The sequence below is a fragment of the Diadema antillarum genome, unplaced genomic scaffold, assembly GCF_040938485.1.
Source record: "Diadema antillarum isolate AM-2024a unplaced genomic scaffold, OU_Dant_1.0 seq00000793_RagTag, whole genome shotgun sequence".
NCBI classification, from domain to species: domain Eukaryota; kingdom Metazoa; phylum Echinodermata; class Echinoidea; order Diadematoida; family Diadematidae; genus Diadema; species Diadema antillarum.
Genome location: NW_027271680.1, coordinates 609784 through 630283, shown reverse-complemented (window position 1 = coordinate 630283; position 20500 = coordinate 609784). Strand labels below are relative to the sequence as shown.

Sequence of the window (20500 nt, the reverse complement as noted above, 5' to 3'; positions counted from 1 at the left end):
GCTCGTCGTGCTCGTGCCGCATGCTTTGATTTACATTAATTTCTGGGAGTCGTCACTCGCAACAAAACGGCTGATACAACATTAATCTTAGCAAATTGATGTCTTCTGTCATTAGTCATTGCACAGAATGCAGAGAGTGTTGTCAAAAGTTATTGTATATCCATCCCAATGCACTTTGCAGAAACTGAAATATTTGTAGCATTTGCTCGGGTACGTGTTTCTCATGGAAGAGCTGAATGTATATCAATACTTTACCTACACCTTTATGTACGAAATAAACCTTGAAAATGGCGCGCAAACCTTTCTAATTTGACTCTGACCGTAAATTAATGAAAGTTTCAGCCCAAAGTCCTGCCTTGAACAATCGCGCTTCAGGGAAATTCTATAGAACTGACTAAACTGATTTTAAACATTTTGCAATGCATGTAAGTCCGTCATCAGATAGAGCGAAACAAAACCTTTTCAATGATACCTCACGTATTGCATTTAAGAAAGGAATAGGCCAATTCATAAAATTATAATAAAAAAATATCCAGAGTTTTCGTCTTGTGTTCTTCTCTTTTTTTTGCAGGTTATTTGCAAATATCTGAAATTGACAAGAAATAGGTTGACGCGATTTGCGTCCAAAATCTTCATAGTAGCAGGCAAAGGAGTCTGGATTTACTTCTACCCCAGATTCCCCAACCCCAATTTTAAAGGTAGTGGTCAAACTGAAAGAACAACTACCATTATCAATCCTTCACAGATGTATAATAGTACATGGAATGAAGGAAATTGTCACAGTGTCGGTTGTATTTCAAAGAGTCTACGTTATCTCAGAAGGTGACAAAGTCAACAGAAGAAAAATCCCTCTCATCCCGAGTGGAAATCATGGCACTCGCAACCACCATGAATAAATGCTGATAATATACGTAGTGTGATTGTAAAACAACAACAACACTCATAGCCGAAACAGATGTTGCCGTCTACGAAGTATGAAATGACTTGAAATCCCAAGGGAAATTTAGGGAAAAACGAACTGAAAAAAAAAAGAAGAAACAAATGTGTTTCTATATGTGTCATGAGGTACAAGTGGATGCAAAATCCAAACAAACACGAAGGAATTTCATAAAAATTCATGAGGAAGAAGACATGATCGTAAGGCTCGGGATTAAGGTGTTATTTTCGGAGGTTTTTTTGATCTCACCGAGTGTCATTAAAAATCGGAGAATCATTGGCTTTTCTGTTACGACGGAATGATTTGAGAAAACCATGGGCTTAAAGGTATTAGTCATCATTTTGCAGATGAAACAAAAACCCAGCTTTAGTGCTTCGAAGTAGTTTTAAAAAGCGAATTAGGGATAGAAACAGCCAGTGTATAAATGTTAATCAGTATAATCATTGTTAAGTATTGTCAAATATACAAACTGTGAACCTAATAGTCTGATAGTTATAATGAAAAATAAAATCTAGACTAAACTGTGTACAGTTAGGTTTATGGAGGAAAATAGTGATATCTTCTGGCTTCATTGCGATTTTTTTTTATATGGCAGGATGTTTTGTGATTACTGACCTTATGCACTATGTATCAAATGTGATAACTAAAAAAAAATAATAATCACTGCTTCCAATTGTAAATAGTACCTTTAACATGTTCGTATGATTGTTATGTCCAGTCGAGATTTTTTTTTTTTTTTGCTTTTTCGTAACTTGCCTTGGATCGTTATGACTGTTCCCATGGTCACGGTGGAGAGTTGTTCACTGTGTTCCAGAAAGTTAACAGATCATGATAATAACAATGACAAGTAACAACAGGTAGTATACTGAACCAGTACTAGTCCAGTGATGCTGCAATAGAAGAAGTATAATCTTCAAAACATTTTTTTTTTCTTCTCGCGGGCGAAACTTATTTGGTAACTCATAGTCATAGGGATGCGGTATGCAGAACCGCAAACGTTTACTCAGGCGATGAGAAGGAAATGAGTTGCAAATGATATCGCTATACCATGCTACTCTGGTCTGTTTTCTACCGTTTGAATAAACCATATCCTTATCTGTGACATCTAAATACACTTGACAGGCCTTTCTTGGTTCTTGGATGTAGGTCACCATTGCTGTGACCTAATTAGCTAATAGGCTTCATAGGAGAGGAGAGATACAGGGGAAAAAAACCGTGAAAGTAGAGCAGTCGAGAATTTGATATGCTAATAAACACGCTGTCATTTGCTATTTTACCGTCCTCATTTCACACAAATTAAAGCATAAAGATGAAGTGTTACACCTGCCCTCCGCAAAAAAAAAAAAAAAAAAAAAAATGGGGGGGGGGGGAATACAAAGAAGATACATAGAAGGTGTAAAATGCACTCACCGGGTTCGACGATTTAGCATTATTATAAGAAAACTGTCGAAATTTTGATTGGTAACGTAAAGGAGTAAGCGTCAATGTGCGTTCACATAGATCAATAGCCTGTACTAAAAATAAACATTGACAGATGTTAAACAAGGTGCTAATATCAAAAGGTCATGCTTCGTGGGGTATTCAGCCTTTGTGTAGTAAAGTGGAGTTGATATCTTTTGAAAAACATGGCCAATGAATATTTCCTCCTCATTGACCTTGACTGACCTTTGCCAATACGAGCATTTAGATTGCCGGGAATATCTCTTACTCTTCTAATTTAATTGTATACATCCCATCATTTTACTCAAAGCTGTCGTGGCCGCCGCTTGTGTAATGTACTATATAATTTAACAAAATATACTTTGATATAATGTCATATAATACAATATGATATAATATAATATAAATATAATGTAACATACATAATAATATTATATGGAGTAAGCTCGTTTTGCCTACAAACTCCTCATCTATATCACTCCCCTTTCATATATATATATATATATATATAAAATTTATAACACGATATCGTATTACATTATAATACGATATTATGTTATATATACATACATATAATTATATATATATATATATATATATATATATATGTGTGTGTATGAAAGGGGGAGTGAGATAGATGAGGAGTTTGTAAGCAAAACGAGCTTACTCCATTCTTGATGAGTTAAGACCTCTTAGATTAACCCTAATCAGGCTGGGGGGGGGGGGGGGGGGCGGAATCCCCCCCCCCTCGACGTTTCGCGCAATATCTTCGCAGCGCGATAGGCTCCCGCCGCGATGTTTCATGACTTTTTTCTTTCACGTATCGCGCAACTTTTGAGACCAAAATTGTTGCGCCCGCGCATACCGTTTTGACGCGACGCCCGTTCGAAAAAAAATTGTCAACCCCAAAATTGCTCCAAAACGTGATTTTGTGTACAAATCCAATGCAAATTGTGTTTTTTCAATTAATTCACTCAAAAATTCATATCTTGACTTAGAATGGACGAAATTAATTCATTTTAGCATAATAAAGCTTCGAAAAATGTCTGTGACAAATTTTGGCCAAAAAACAAACAAAAACAAAAGGTCGAAAAACAAAGAAATACATAAGAAATTCAAAAAACAATCAAATACATAAGAAATTAATTTCGATACAGATTTTTTTTTATCCTATGTCTCAGGAGAATGATACAAGAAACATTTTAAAAAAGAAATTAGCTTAATTAGAGCATTAATAAGTAATTTAGAGCCCAAAACTGATTTTATGCATAAATTACAATAATTAATTAATATAAAATATAAGAAAAATTTTTCGGAAAAAGCAACCATACATTTTGATAGTATACGTCGCGGGCGTCGCGTGTGCCGATTTTCGGCGCGATCACGTGTTCTATAGGCGAGATCTGAAGGGGGGGGGGGGGGGGGGCGGAATCCGATATAGCATAGCCAAAAAAGCCCAGCCTGATTAGGGTTAAAGCGCTTCAAAAAAATATATTTTTGAAATAATTTTCAAAAATAGTCCTTGCTATATTTTGCAAAAGAGGTATCACTGGAAAGATTTCAATTAACTCTATCTAATAATGAGCTTACTTTAAAAAGTTACAAATGGCACTTAGCCCATTTTGGTATCATACACAGAGGTCACTACGTTTTCTTTCCTTGAAATATTTAAAGTCTGCTCCGTTGTCGTGCTAGCGTTACAGTGAAACGGCCAATTTGAAGGATTACAGCAAAATATTTCAACTGTCGCGGTGACTTCAAACCTTGAAGACAACAAAAAGTTGGGTTCTCGACAATCTGACAATACTCAGGGAACTCTGAAGCATATCGCCAGTGCCATTATCTCAATCTGAAACAATCCATTCTTCAGTCACAGGATTGCATTCACTAGTGCCATTTACCCACCCCAATTTTCATCACAGTTTGAGCGCAAACCATTATCTGTGCCTGTCATCCGCTTAAGATCTTGGGGAATTTCTATTTTCTAGTCTGAGAGAGAAGCCAAAGAGAGAGTTGACTGCGTAAAAGAAGGCCTGAAAATTAATGGTGGGAATAATCTTTGAGCTCATCGTCACGCTCAATTATGGTGCCACGAACGCCGCATCGTCGGCAATTACGGTGGAAACTTTGTCATATTTGTGGAGTGTTTGAGAGAGATTTCTCTTGCAGAACGAACTTTGCTTGCAGTCTCTGTCATACTCTATCTCTCCCCCTGTCCTCTACCTGCTTACCGTATTAATTTGGTCATTTTTCCTTTAAGATTAAAGGGATAGTAATATTGGTTGAGGTGGCGAGGATTCAGCTTTTAATGTTTTGCGAAATGTTTAGAAACCACTCTATGAAATGTTAAAGAGCATTCAATTCTAAGGGGTATTGAAAGTTTATTTGATGAAAAAAAAAATCCAAAAACAAGGTAACACAAGGACATCTTAATAAAAGTCGTGGCCTGTCACATTTTGTTATGATCGCTTTTTTTCTTTGATGTCTCAGCCATTTCAAGGCCAATTTTCACCAAATAAATTGTGAATTCCTCTAAGAATGACATATTCTTTCATACTTCATAAGAGGTATGCCATTATCTCACAAACACAAACAAACACAAGTTTTACACCTGCAGCCCCATATAAACCAAAACTGTACCAACTCTTTAAAATGAGGAAAGGTGATATGTCAACATTTACTGACATCACACGTCATAACGAAATCCCGACAACTGAACAGTCTCATTGCAAAATGGGGTAACCACCATTAATTCCATCATTGAATAGAGCAAAATAAAACCTTTCCAATAATTCTTCACTTGTAAACATAACAAGGAATATTCTTGAAGTTATGATTAAAAATATCATGTATTTTCTTATTATCTTCTTTGTTTTTAACAGCTTGGATCGCAAATATCTCAACTAAACAAGAATGGAATTTGTTCCTTATGCGATAAAACTCAAACTCCAGTGTTAACTAAAAACAGATTTCAAGAAGTAATACAGTTTAATAAAGATTATGGGGTTAGCGCCATTTGTAAACATGTTAAAGTAAAGTCTACCATCAAATAAAGCAAAATTAAGCCTTTCGTATGATACTGTACTTGTAACATAATAAGGAATATTCTTGAATATAAAAAATTATGAATAGGGATTATGAACTAATATTATATTTTTGAATATAGATATATACAGGTATAATAGAGATTATACCTGGTGAGCATATCAGACCAAGAACATTGGGCAGGCCATTGCTCGTCAGCTGTTATTTTGATGTTATTTAATATTGTTATAGGGAGATGGGTGTTTGTTACTAACTTGGGTAAAGTTTGGTTAGTATCTCGTCTATGTCCTTTTACTTTGCTTTTTTTTTTCTGTGTACACTGCATTCATTGCTAATCATGATAAGCCCACCATCATTCACCTGCATGTTGCATATTTATCCTGACTCCAACAAAGAAGACTAATTTCCAAGCAAATATTCATTCCTCCGTGTAAATAAGTGCACAACTATGTGAAATTTCAGAACCGGTCCGATCGCGACTGTCAACACTCCCGCAAGAAGTGGAAAAAAAAAGCATCAGTAGAGATCAACATATTTTTAGATTGCAAGGAACTTTAAACACGATGAGAGAGAGCGCCGGCTTAGAGGAAATTCGTAAACAAAAAAAAAAAAAAAAAATGAATAGATAAGGGAATCGTATGTAAAGTGTTGCTTTCAGTGCGACATCCAAACACTAAATGAGATATCGATCTACGGTTTGCTATTTCGATCTCATCGGAGGCAGGAGGAATGGTTGGTTTTAGATCCCATTCTGCTGGATAAGCGCACTGCCGTGCTGTGCTGTGCTTAAATAAAAGGGAGGTTTCTTAGAAGGAAGAGCTTGACATTCCCCACAAATATTTCCTCCAGGGGGGCAGCACCAATCACTGGTGGCTTGCATTGATTTCAATCTCGCTGGAAATCGAAAAATACGACACGTGGACATCGCCATTGAATTCGGGAGAAAAAGAGCTAGACGTCGTTGTCTCATCTTCTTTTGATAGTCCTCTCGGTCTCATGTCTCTCCAGCTTTTGCACTATCTATTTCTCTCGCCTTATCATTTTTTCTGTAGTGTTGCTGTATCTATGTCTGCTTCTTCGGCTAGCGGCAGCAGCTGTTCAGGTATGATGTGAAGAGTTTGGTTACAAAACGGGTTTAAAGTATTAAAGTCCGTCATCAGATAGAGCGAGTTCAAGCTTTTCCGGTGACACCTCACTTGTAACATGTTTAGGAATGTTCTTGAAGTTTTGGTAGAAGAAAAAATCTCGTATTTTCTTACTATTTTCTTTCCTTTTTAGCAGCTTTAATCGCAAATAGCTCAAATGAACGAGACTGGAGTTAACTCGTTCTGCTATTAAACTCTTAGCATGTTATTGTTTCTCTTGTGCCACACAGGCGTGAAAGACGTGACATCTCAAGACACACCGAAGACAACTTGTTATGGGAACGAAAAGCTGAAATTTCATAGTGGAAGAGGAGCGATATGAAGCTTCTGTCATAAGCACTTATGTAACATGATCAGTGGGCAAATATAATCATAATATGAATAGCCCGCGTTACGTCTTCTGTTCTTATCAAGAAAAAGATAGAAAGTCGTTGAGATATGTCACAGACTGAATCTCAGCCGCCTGGTTATATCTTTGTATCATTTATCATTACACATTGAACTATTTTCCTCTATATTTGCCCCTTTTTTCATAATCTCTATGTTTCTCTCTCAATCAAACTATCTATCTATCCAGGGGTGTATCCAGGATTTTTTTGCGGGGGGGGGGGGGGGGGTCGTAATCAAAATATTTGACCTTTACCTTTGCGAGGGTGTTGGAGGTATAGGAAGTTTTTGAATTTTATATCTTAAAATGAGGCCATTTGGTGCATACAAAAGTGACTTTTTCGGCATGGCAGTGCGGCTTAGAAATAAGGTAGGTCTATGGCATATTAAAACTAAGTTACGAAATTTAGGAGGTTTTTGACAATTTGCTGGAACACCACCTGGTCACTTTTTTCCCCTGTTGTATATAGGGTAAAAAGCCCTTGAAAAACAAAAATGTCTTTTACAAAAAGTGGACCTTTTGAAAATTGGGGGGGGGGGGGGGTCGTACGACCCTCCCGACCCCCCACCCCCCCCCCCCCCCCCCCCCGGCATAAACCCATGCTATCTATCTATCTGTCTGTTTGTCTGTCTATCTATCTATCTTTCTTATTTGTGTGTCTGTTTTTACACTCAGCTCTATCACCATTTCCTCCTATCCTATTTTGATGTATTAAGAGAATTCTGACAAGAGTTACATCTCTTCGCCCTCGGCTTCTCACGAGTGTTAATTGTCTCTCAGCGACTGTGTATTCTATTTGCAGAACTCAGAAATGTAGAAGGTTTTCTTGTGAAACATTATGTAACTTAACGTAAGCCAGTTTTGAGTTCCATGAAGTTGTCGGAGTGCGCGTATTGTCTAGCGGATGTAATTAGAACACTCTTAGATTAAGTCTACCTCTCTCAAATGTAGACTTAATATACAAGATGTATTTCTCATTTTCCTCATGAGTACTTGTCAAGCTATTTGTCCATGAAAAATTGATGATATGCATGAAAAAAAATAACCCGCATAATCCAATACAGAGAAAATAATGTTATATGAAATCGACAAGTACGAATTTCAACAAGTGAGAAATTCTCAAGAATGTGTATGTACCCGGTTATTGACAGAAATGGCTCTTCAGGAAAAATCTCGGCATACCCGAAGCTTTGACAAACGTAGTTTGTCAAAGCTTTATATCTTAAAATGGGGCCATTTGGTGCATACAAAAGTGACTTTTTCGGCATGGCAGCGCGGCTTAGAAATAAGGTAGTGGAGATTAAGATCTTCAGCTTTTTGTGAGATAATTAAAATTCACTTATGAAATGTCAAAGAGCATACAAATCTCAGAGGAATTCAAAGAGTTTACTGGATGAAAATTGGTTTTGAAATGGCTGAGATATCCAGAAACAAAGAGGTCCTAATATAAGGCGGGACCCACATTTTACTAGGACTTCTTTGTTTTATTTTCTTTTGGATATCTTTGCCGTTTCATAACCGATTTTCGTTAACTAACCTTTAAATTTCTCTTAGAATTGCATACTTTGTTATATTTCATAAGATACTTCTCATTATCTCTCAAAACTTTAAAAGCTGAATCCCCATCTCAACCAAAACTTATGTCATCCTTTTAATCCCATTTTTATTATCTCTGTGCAATCTGTGTCTATTTTGCTCTTAAGTCAGTTCGTAATTAGCTCATGTGCACGTTGGTACGAATGGCATTTCTTTTCTTTTTTTTTCGGTTAGGCACTTCTCTCGTTTTCAAAGATACATAATACATAAGTCTGCCGGACGTAGCATTGTATGGAATTCTTGTTTTAGAGAGGAAATCCGCCCCCAAAATATTAATAAACTCTAAAAGAAAGAGGGAAAAATCCCTACAGAACGTTCCAAAAAAGGGGGAAAATCGAATAAGAAATAAGGACATTTTGTAATATCATATTTTTTCGGAAAACATTTCTTGACCAGTCATTATAAATATTCAAATGAGCGAATTGATGTTGTCATGCCCTCACAATTTGCCATGTATGCTATCATACCATACCAAAATATATAGTATAAAGTAAGTATTTGCTCTTTTTTTATTTAGGGTGGTTTTTAGGCAAGTTTTATATCTATAAAGCTGAAATATGAGTTTTTGGTGCTTTTTTTCTGTTTTTTCATTTCTCTGTATGAAATGCAAAAGAAATTGTTGAAGCATGGCATCACCTAATTGCTGATTTTATTCATATTGACAGGTTAACAAGTGTTTTTCAAAAAAAAATAATGAAATTTCAGAATGTCATAACTTCCTTCTTTTTATCTGATTTCGATCATTATTGCACTGTCTGCAGAGATTTTTTTCTCTCTTTCTTATAAAGTTGATAAAATTTTCGAGTAGATTTCCTTTCAAACAAAGAATGAACCTGCGTATTTAGACCAGGTGACCAGAATGGTATTATTTACACTTTGGGGATCTTCCATTTCATCGTTTTGCATTGGATGTATTATAAAACTTATTTTATTGATATTGACAAATGCAAGGCTTGCTGTCAGGTTGATATCCTGAGCAAGCAATATCCATCAAGATTTCATCAATGATTACTGTATCGCAGGTGCTTGATATCTCAGTGAATTTAAAAAGCAACATGGCTACTGGTACAATTGACCTTAATCTGCTCATGCGCAAATCGAAACTAACTCGAACTGGCTTATTATGTATGTCAGTGGCAGATCCAAAGGTTGCACACCGGGCGCGCCCCCTCTATTTTTTTTTTTTTTTTTTTTTTTTGGTTAAAACGAAGGATATAAAACTAAGGGGTGTGCGTCCCCCCTTTAACTTTGTAAAGGCACCTCCACTTTTTGGAATCTTTAATCCGCCCCTGTATGTCCTCTATTTTTCGAATTGAGGAGGAAGAGGAGGAGGAGGAAGAGGAGGAGGAGGAGAGAAAGAGAGATGGAGAAAGAAAGAAGGGGAGAGGGACTGGGAGGGGGGGGGGGAGGGGAGAGAGGAATGAAAAACGGAGGACCCCCTGCGTCCCTTGTGTTCCACTGTCACCTCTGAGCTATCGTTGAGAGCGCGCTTACAGGGAGCGAATGTTAATTCTTCCGTCCCAAGGGCGTTTGTCAATGATATACGTACATACATAGGCCTATATATGCATGTGTGCATACACCCATGAATACACCCATAAATACATACACACATGCATTCGTATATATTATACAAGTACATATTATATTATAGATACATGCATACACGCGTGTTGACACTCATGTTACTCCAGAAACAAAAAGGCAACTTCTTGCAAAAAACCAAAAACCAAAAACACATACACACACACACACACACACACACACACACACACCAAAAAAAAAAGAAAAAAAAAACTCATCAGTACTATCATACCAAGGCTAGATTTAGACTTATTGGAAAATACACTAGTAAATTTTAGGTCTAAATATGAAAAATAATATAGCAACACGTACACGATTATGTTGAGATAAACTTGATTTCTTGCGTAATGTATTCGCTAAAAACATAATGAAAACACGAGGTATGGAATGTACGCATTATGTCAAAGTAATGTCAAATGTGAGTAAAGACAAATTGGGATCACTTCAAGTTACTTCAGAATGTCACCTAATTTATATTAAAACATTTTGTTGTCTCCTTTGACATGCTCTTTTTTCCATCCTTACTTGCAAGTTGTAAAAATTTTACTTCTTAGAATGGCTTAACATTGATAATTAAGAAAAATAGTGTTACAATTTCGTAAAGATAATTAGGAGTGTGGGGGGGGGGGGAGGGTCTAATTGGAATACGTACATCTCGTGAATAAATGCATAAGCATGTCTTGATTTCAACCAAAATGGAATATAGAATCATTGGATTCCGAATGTCTCTCGGATCAGTGTACTAGCATGACGAACTTTATTCCTGTCTATTTAGAGGAGGAAGGGGGCGAGGGTAATTGTCCTCTCAGCATGATCAGTGTGTATATTTCACGGCCTCCAAAGCCTCTCCATCTATAGGGGGCTACGCTTGGATGTGGGTGTGTTCCCATGGGAACGTACGCCATATTTGTTTGGCATCTTTACACTCTCGCAATCAACTGTAATTTGGCCAGCAAAAGTCACTGGGCTAACGAAACAGGCCTACTATTTACGCAGCTAAAGGATCCCGATTTCTAATGAAGGCGAGTTCTTGACGTTGCTTCACTGGCAAGTAAGGGTTTTTTACAAAATCGCCGAAAACTCTGCCCAGCTAAGTAAGGTAACCACAATATTGTTAAGAGGTATCTGCTACAGTCTTTTTTCTTTTTAAAGCGAGGAACCGGTGATCAGGGTTATGTTCGTCTTTTCTTGGACTTGTTGGTGTGGGGTAAAGGAAGAGCATTCTGAAAAATCCTTGAAACCTTCAAAGAAGTCTGCAGACGTATATTTCCCAACTTTTCGTTTAGTCTATTCATGTGGACACTCGATGTTCATAATGACCATAGTGATTTGAAAGAACAAATCAACAAACTCCCGTGTTTGCCATGGTAACACAGGTTCCATGAGCAACGAAGAGTGGGTGTAATAAATCAGATCGTCTTCAACAGCTTTAATCTGAATGACGTCAACGTATTTTCTGTGTCCACTGGCATATTATCTTTCAAACAAGCAAAGATACACAAATGAAAACCCAAGGAGAAGGTTGAAATGAGTCGTAAGATATGTTGCTCAAATCTTTGACTAGCCTTGATAATTCCGGTCGGATCGTGGAGTAACGTTCGACAGGAAAAAAAAAAGATGAAATCTCAGTCGCCTGGAGAAAAGCTCAAATAGGATTCTCTTGAGGTCAAATGGCGTCGTCTCAAGTTGGATGGAATACAGATTACCATATGATGACGGTCACCACTTGAATGACGTACATCTCAATCCGGACTCCATTCCATAAGGCAAATTTACAGCAACGGCAACTGGCAAGTTTCAATTTAGCGTTGCTATGACAACAGCCAGCTTCTAACCAATCAGCTGTAGGCATTTTTTTTCGTCGTGGCTACTAAAGTAATTACAACCTAGAAAAGAAATAACAATCCCCTTTGTGAAAGGGGATATTTGCAATTGTCGTCATGCACCAGAGATTGAACTGGCGTAATAGGTTTTCTAAGCTTGGAACAAAGTATGCTTGCAGCTGTCTTTAACCCTTCAAGTCTGGGATATGAGTTGGTTCGTGACACACATGAGTCAAGCAGTAAAGGATTGACGAAATAAAGAAAAATTTAACTAACGTACCAAAGACATTACACGTGTGAAAAGGTATTGGGGCAAAGCAAACGCACGCATCACATGATATCGACGAGAAGGTCAGGAACCGAAGTATAGAAAGGTGTATAATATGTCACATTAAAAGATACATGTGTACATGTAGGTGTAGAAGAAGATATACGGTGTCAAACATTAAAGCGATTGAATTTTAATGATAAGATCTGAATGTTTTTACTCACTGGGTAAAACATGCTCCTTGTGGTATTCTAGACTGCATGCGTCCCATTCATTCTATGGTCGAGTTACAATAAGTTCGGAGCCCATCTCCGAAAGATTACACTCGAGTCGTGGGCTCACGTGCAGGCGACCGGTGCTGATCGCCGTACCGACAAGTGTTTGTATGTAATGGGATATAAGCAAGGAATGACGCAAACTTTGTATCAAATGCCCCATCTGCGATTCGTTAAAGATCAAGGGCGTGAGTGTGTAGTATCTCTTCACATGTTTCTGTGTTATGTAATCAGTATCCTGGTTATATCTTGCAAATATTTCAGGCCAGATTCGTTGGATACTCATTCTCTTTATTGAGAAATTGATATAATTCTAAAATGGTTCAGCAGCTTCAGTCATCAAATTGGTTGGATTCATTTCGCGACATGTAGGACAAAGTGTCATATTTAACTGACAATTTCTTCCCATTTTTCTCATTATAATCTTCGAGCCACGTGTTTAAATGATGTGTGCCTCTCATCAAATTGAGTATTAAGCAAACAAATACGCAAAAAGAAACTCAAAATGTTGTCGTTTTCAGACCTAAATTAACGCTGCTGGCTAGAAAGCGTAATAGAATACGAGATCTTGGAGTTCAAATTCATCTTCCCTCTTCGTCATGTTCGTCAAGAAATTGTCATAAAAGCTTCCCTCGGGGAATGTCGCCCGATTTCCTCAAGAAGTTGTTCTACCCGTCACGTTTTCGGTCGGAAGGGGAGATTAACATTTCACTTTTTCCATATTTTTGGTCTCTCACACGCACTCTCTTTCACCCTCATCATGCTCGTACTTGACTTATTAAATGGCCTCGCTTTTTTCCTGCAGCAGTCGTGTTTCTTTGTCTTCCAGATATATGACTCCCCTACCCCCCCACCCCTTCATAGCATACCAGCTGTTGTCCAGAATAATGATGGTAGTATCTTCCTACTTGTTAGATAGGAACTTCTGTGGTGATCGGCGATATCGTGGATTCTTCGATTGTTGTTACGACGCCATTTAAGGCGCCATTTCATACACACCATACACACCCTTGAGTTTAAGCTTCAGTCGAGATCTCGATTTTGTGACCCACTGCGAGAGTCCACATGCTCTGCGTTATGTGGACATTAAAGCGTTATTTGATCAGTGAAGCTAGCTGTGGTGGAACGAGAAACGCGGAACTGTACACGTCATCAATCATTGCGACGCGTCTCAATTCCAAGAAATGGACCTGCTGCTTTTATACCGGAAATGAACCGCGACGCCGGTGGGTGGGTCCCGTCAAACAATATGAATTTCGGCAGCAGCACTGCGGCATAGAGTGAGAAGGGAATCGCAAGCTAGGTGTCGCTTTCGCATTACATGTCAGCCCCCCCCCCCCCGATTTTCTTGAAATGAAGGATTGAAATGAACGAGAATAAAATCCACCGTTTCCTCTTTTCTCATTACAGTATGATAAAATGCATCAGTACTTCCGTTGAAGAAAATTTACGATGATTGTGAACACATATATTAGAAACTCAGCATATGCTTTCACATTACAGTCCGACCTCTCCTATCCGGACATGTCGGAACCGGAGCTCATCCGGTTAATGGATTTGGCCGGATATGGGAGATTCAATGTTTAATACACGCAGCTGCCTACCCAGTGGCAGCTACATAAATTATATACACTGTACTACGGTACATGTAACCTCTTGCAGATAGCGTACACTGAAACTCTTTCTTTGCTATCAGCCCAACATTTTTGGTAGTGAATGTCTGAATGCATGTCAATTAGATGGAAATTTGATGTGAATGCATGTTAATTATATTGGGAATAGTATGTAATTCATGTAAGTTTGTGCAGGAATTTTGTTTGAGTTTGAAGGTTCCTCTTTCTCCTGAAATTACAGGATTGAAAAAAAAAATCCCGCCGAGATCGCTCCAGTTAATAGAGAGATCCGGATAAAGGGAAGCCGGATAGGAGAGGTCGGACTGTATATCTTTTCGTTCTTAAAAATGGCAAAGGATAGTTTATATTCATGGGTGCAATTAATTAAAACATAATACGTCTTGCTTTCATGACTGTCGGGTAATGAGCTGATAAAAGTGATATTTGAAAGTCATATCAGGATTTGTCCAAGTTGCGTTCACCTTCTAGGCCAATAAATCACTCACAAATATCATAAAGAAGTACTATGTAATGCATCAAAACATCCCGAACTCTTCAAAACGCGCGCGCTCTCTCTCCCACACACAAACATCACGCTCTCTCTCTCAAAAAAGAAAAACAACCCCAAAACAACAACAACAACAAACAAACCCATAAATAAATCTCGATAAAAGACAATCGCAATTTAATTAAGTATCGCGGGCTAAATTACTATCGATTCTGTGTCATCCAGCAGAATATGTTCGAAACCCTTCGCTGGAATTTCATGGTTGGATAGTTAGAATCAGAAAATGCCAACAATGCAATATCACAATATCGTATATGATACAGAATTTATAGGGTACCTTGTAAATGGAAAAGTTTCAGCATTAGCTACGCTTGGACATAACGACTTGACTTTTAATTGAAATTGAATTGATTAGACATGGAAAAGAAATCAAACAGTTGAACGGCCTCCTAAAATTTCCAGCAAGTCGAAAAGTGAAGGTATCTCCTTTTTTTTTTTAATGACAATGAAATCAGACCGTTCTAGCCTCATAGAGGGATTGGTCAAGGGAACGATTTTTATTAATTTGGCTTGAAATTCAATCAGTGTTCAACTCCCGTGAACGAATTGAAGACACTTTAAACTGTCGCTTCTTCCCGAGTGACGAAACCGATTTTTTCTTTTCAATTCTTAATGCATGATGGTGGCACAATGGTAGTGTGACACGGGTTTATAGGGAAAGAGCCGTGGCAGGTAGAAATGGCTATCCCCCCTGTAATCCTGGCAGCTAGGGCTGACGAACCTCTCTTTCCCTCGTTAGCATCTTTGACCTCCTTCAAGAGGGGTGAACTCCACTCCAAGACGCAGGGCGAGACGGTAAAATGCAAGTGCAGCTCCTCTCTCGGCGGAGAGAGGCGATATTTCCGCCGCTCCCATGGCGCAACCCCCCTCTCGGACCAATGGCCTTTAGGCGCAGAGCAGTTTAGATACATCGGCCTCTTCGTCTTCTCTGAAAATCTTACGCCACCCACTCTCTTGTTTTTTGTTCTCTCTTTTTTTTCCGGGGGGGGGGGGGGGTGGGGTTCCCCCACGATGCATCTCTTCGAATGGTCCTCTCAGGCGTAGAAGTGCTTGCCTTCATCCAGTTTTATTAATGTTTCTATTCTTGACATCTGCACCGAGTGTTATTCCATACTTTCGGGGAATGTCACTTCCAGACCAGAAGTGAGGGCCACTGTTTGACAAAATATCTTTCATATTTCCTAGCTGTCAAGTTTTGAATGAAACCTTCAAAGTATCTCTCTCTCTCTCTCTCTTTCTCTCTCTCTGTGTCTCTATATGTATATATATTTGTATATAAATGTATATACATATATATATATGCATATATGAATTCTACTTGCAAACATTCAGTTTCCGAGAAGCTGTTTAACTTGTTCTTCTTTTTTGGGGGTCTTGAGCCTCAGAACTTACTCAGTTCATACTTACACCCCTGTTATATCCTTATGCTGATCTATATCTGACCTTCTTGTATTTCCAACATTTGCAACATCCTGGGGAACACGTAGGAGATTTTGTCCACGCCGGTCCCAACTTATGGAATAACTGACCTTCTGGTCTTTACAAAAATACACTTCATCAGATTCCTCTAAAATGAGTCTGAAATCCCACTTGTTTAATGTCTCTTTTTAATTATCTATGTTCTTCTTTTTGTACTTTCTACATGTTCTATACTTTTTGTAATCTTTTCCATTTTACGCCGAGACCTCTCCACAAAATGGATGCGGTGCATTTATAAATTATGTCGATTATTATTATTATCATTATTTTCTTTTAGAGTGTCAGACGTGGTGACGCTTTATAGATTTGCGTAAAGTTGGACTTGACTTCTTTTATAACACTTACGAGCATTGACGAAAGGGTGTTCATGATAAGTCATTTATAAATTGTGAGATGGCTGATGATCTGTTTTCTTTCTTCTTTCTTTTCAGTTTTTTCTGTAAGTAGGTGTCATTTTTGCCCCGGACTGGGAGTTTTTTTAAGTCCTCGTAAAATACCCGCCGCTATTTTGTATCTCCTGAATTTACAATAAGTATCGAATGGAAAGCAAAGGGTTTCGACGCGTGGGGTAAAGAGTGTTTACTTACCATGAAGTGTTTTCCCGTAGATGAAGCGGAAAACATCCTGCCCCGCTAACACTTCAACCTGAACGTACCCCCAAACGTTTAAGGCGAGGATAAGGATGACGTGGGCGGGGAAATGAACAAGTGCCCTCATCGGGAAAGATGGGAAAGAACACTCACACATCATTATTTCCAAAGTAGATAATTCCCCTCGCCGTCCCTTTACAAACCCTTGGAAAATGTGACGTATCTGATGTAAACTGGGCTAATGCATTTTTCCCGTCATTACAATTTTCCCTCCATTTTTTTCTCTTTGTGAAAGGTTTTAATTATATATTACATGGATATTTTTGTAAGCTGAGTGAACTACTGAAACACCGAAGTCTGATTTATTGTTGGTTGTATAATGTCAAGAAGAAACGCTCTTCCCTAAAAGTCAATTTACTATTAACTGTGCATATTTGAAAGATGAGTTAGATTTAAAAAGAATGGTGACATCATCACCTAGGCGTGGCTAAGGTTCTCTTCTCTATTTTTTCTACATGATTAGCTGTTATGAAAAGATGATAACTATTAATCATTAACATGATTTTAAAATTATATTTCTGATGGTACATTGACTGTCGATGAGGGTGTCGGAGTGTGTTTACTCTAAAAATCATGTTAAGCCTGACTTTGTCGCCTAATTGAAATGACCGATATTGATGCGATAATCGTTGCCTATCTAGCATACCCGGTCAGACGTGATGTTTGATATAAAACGGGAATTCCCTTTTAAGATTATCATAATCGAAGTGGAAGTGATTTTTTTAAATTCATTCTTTCAGTTTGACGGTGTTGGTGAGAAAAAAGAAAGGTAGTGCCGTAAATGCCACAAAGTTAAAGATATATCACAACACACTCTGTGGCAGTGGCATAGTTGCTATGACAATGAAGTGCAAGTCTAATTTATAATAAGTGATCCTCAGAACAGGACGAATGAAACGAGGAAAATAATTTTGCTCATGTGATAATTCAACTTCTATAATGCCTGCAGTTATCATTTTAGTCATATCGTCCATAATAATCCAAAAGCTTAAAGGATTTAATTGAATGCACCATTTACAGACTACCCGTGAAACTACAGAGACACACAAATCAACACACGTCATTATACACACTGGAGTGATTGGAGGAGATAGAGGAGCCCTCCGGTTAATTTCTAAACTTTTACATTTTAACAACTATAATTTGGCTATAATGGGTACAAGTTTGATAATTTATAGTGATTTTAATAGAGATTAAGAATGTTTTCAAAATTGTTTTTCAAATCACAATGAACAAGGATGATGACATGGCAATAATGCATGGGTGACGGGGCTCAGAGACGCAGAACAAAAGAAGAGAGCACGCATAAACTCTGAACAGGTGAACTTGATAAGTATTGTAATGGAATTACATCGCTGCATTTCTGAAATATGTGAATCTCCTATGTCATCATCCTTGCTCAGTGTAATTTAGGGGTTTTAGGGTATTGGTTCTCTGCTCAAGGACCGTAATAAATTTCACAAATCTATGTATTGCACTGTCGATTTATGTACTACATGATGTTAACTTATACGATCGTCTGGACTTTCATTTAAATGGATGATGATAGTATTGGTTCAGGTGAGAATTCAGCTCTTAACTCTTAGATACTTAGAAACCACTGTATGAAATGTTTAAAAGTATACAATTCTAAGGGGAACTAAAAGTTTATTTGATGAAAATCGGTTTTGAAATGGCTGATATATCCAAAAACAAAGTAACTCAAAGTGAACCTAATAAAAGGAGGGTCCAACCTTTTGTTAGGATCACTTCGTTTTGGATATCTCAGTCATTATTTTCAAAACCGATTTTTGTCAAATAAAGTTGTAATTCTTCATAGAAATGTATACTCTTTTATATTCCATATAAACAGTTTCTAATTATCTCGATATAAAGCTAAAACCTGAATTTCCATCTTAGTCAGGACCATACAATCCCTTTAATGGTTAAGGGTCACCCTAATTCTCATCTCTATCTCTGTCTCTGTCTCTCTCTGAATTTTCCTCTTCCAGGAAGAAGCAGAAGAGCAAAGCCCATCGTGGAGAGCTTCGAACCCCTCCCGATCGAGCTGCTGAGGCGGATGATGAAGGACAGGATACAGGAGCAGACGGAGCAGCAGATTCAGAACCGCATTAACGACAACACGGACTTTTTCAGAGCTATCGGGAGGAGATGATGGAGCCATGGAAGGAGGAACTTACGCCCTTATGTCACAGACACTCTCCATTTGTACACCTGTTGACCGGTACATGTCACACCCCTCCTCTCCCCCCTCCCCTATCTCTCTTTCTCTGTCTGTCTGTCTGTCTCTCTCTCTCTCTCTCTCTAAAAAAAAAGGGGGTCACTTTGGGTCATCTGCATCTCTCGCCCTCACCTAGTCACCATGACAACAAGGACAATTGGTCAACCTCGTCTGTACAGACACGTAGACGTGACATTGTCTTTGTTTTCTTTCATTGTTGATATTTGCCGTTGAATGGTTGTATGGTTCTATTTATTTGTATATTCATATTCTGTGCAATCGTTTACAAAGTTTTAATGAGTGCAATGAGAAAGTACTGCAGACAGTATCACAGACTGGTTATGATAGAGAGAGGCGAAGCACTCTGGTTTGCTACTTTTGAGGAGCACTTGTAAATAATCTCCCAAATGTCCAGGGTCACGGTACAAAGTCATCCCACGCTTTCGGCTGGGGGAAAGGGAGGAGACCGCTGTTCATAAACCTGCCTCATCAGCTCATGGTGTCTATGTAAGAAATGATAAGGAGATTCGAACGGAACAATTTATAACGCTACCTTACTCCATTGTTAAAACCATTGATCATTACTACTGACATCAATGTTCTAAGGATAGGGGAGTATAAAGTTGAATCTTAACAGACATTGAAGAAGTACTAGAACGACTACTGTCGACCGTTGTCATGGTTATTATATCGAAATTATAAGGTCTAATTTTCGTTGTTGAAGCCTGGTCTGCATTTCATGTATAATGATCGGGTTTTTTTTTTCTTTTGTGTTGTATTCATGTCAACATTTTTATGTCTTAGAAATTTCTCCATGATCAAAATCTACTTTCCTTTATGTTATTATGTCAAAATATTGTTCCACTCTTTGGCTGAATTGAAACAAAAATGTGTTTCAGAGATGGGTTTATTTTCATTTTCAGAAACAAAAAGTTGTTGTTGTTGTTGTTTTTTTCTCGATCAACGACCGATATGCTTGAAGCTCAAAAGGCAAGGTGATGAAAGTCTCCTGAAAGCCGGCAATTCACCAGGGCTGTGGTCGAAGACCATCGCCGGCACTTCATGCCCACAATTCTCGCCGCACTAGAATTTGATTTCGGATTCAAGTGGCCAGCGAGTGCCAACGAAAAAAGCAAGTTGGAGTCGCAGACTGCACATGCGCAGATCGGGGGAGAGGCCATTCTACACCTCAGATGCCAATGTGTATCTATGATTTCTATTAAAGGCCGTTGATATTCTGGGCTGATAGTTTATGCTCGCTCTTTATTTGCCGAAGAGAGCGAGCTGATACTTCTTCAAGCTGTATATGAATATAAAAAAAATTGCTAACATCAGCGTCTTCGTGTGATAAGCACACGCTGCCTTATTCTTTAGAAACTAGATGACGTGTTCTATAAAGTACCGAGTTCAGAATTTCAGAACATGCAGAATGTTTTGTTCTTAGTTTTCGATTCGGACAGAAATACGG

The 20500-nt window shown here is 38.1% G+C and overlaps 1 protein-coding gene across 3 annotated transcripts in view; it reads left to right on the top strand.

Moving 5' to 3' along the window:
• The window catches only part of LOC139739293 (uncharacterized), a 64787-nt gene extending 45676 nt beyond the window's left edge, over nt 1-19111 (top strand). For all 3 annotated transcript variants that reach the window (XM_071649906.1, XM_071649907.1, XM_071649908.1), the window contains one exon: nt 18803-19111. In XM_071649906.1, the coding sequence (XP_071506007.1) occupies nt 18803-18966 (164 nt within the window). In that variant the 3' untranslated portion in view covers nt 18967-19111. The remainder of the gene's footprint in view (nt 1-18802) is intronic.
• The last annotated feature ends 1389 nt before the right edge of the window (nt 19112-20500 follow it).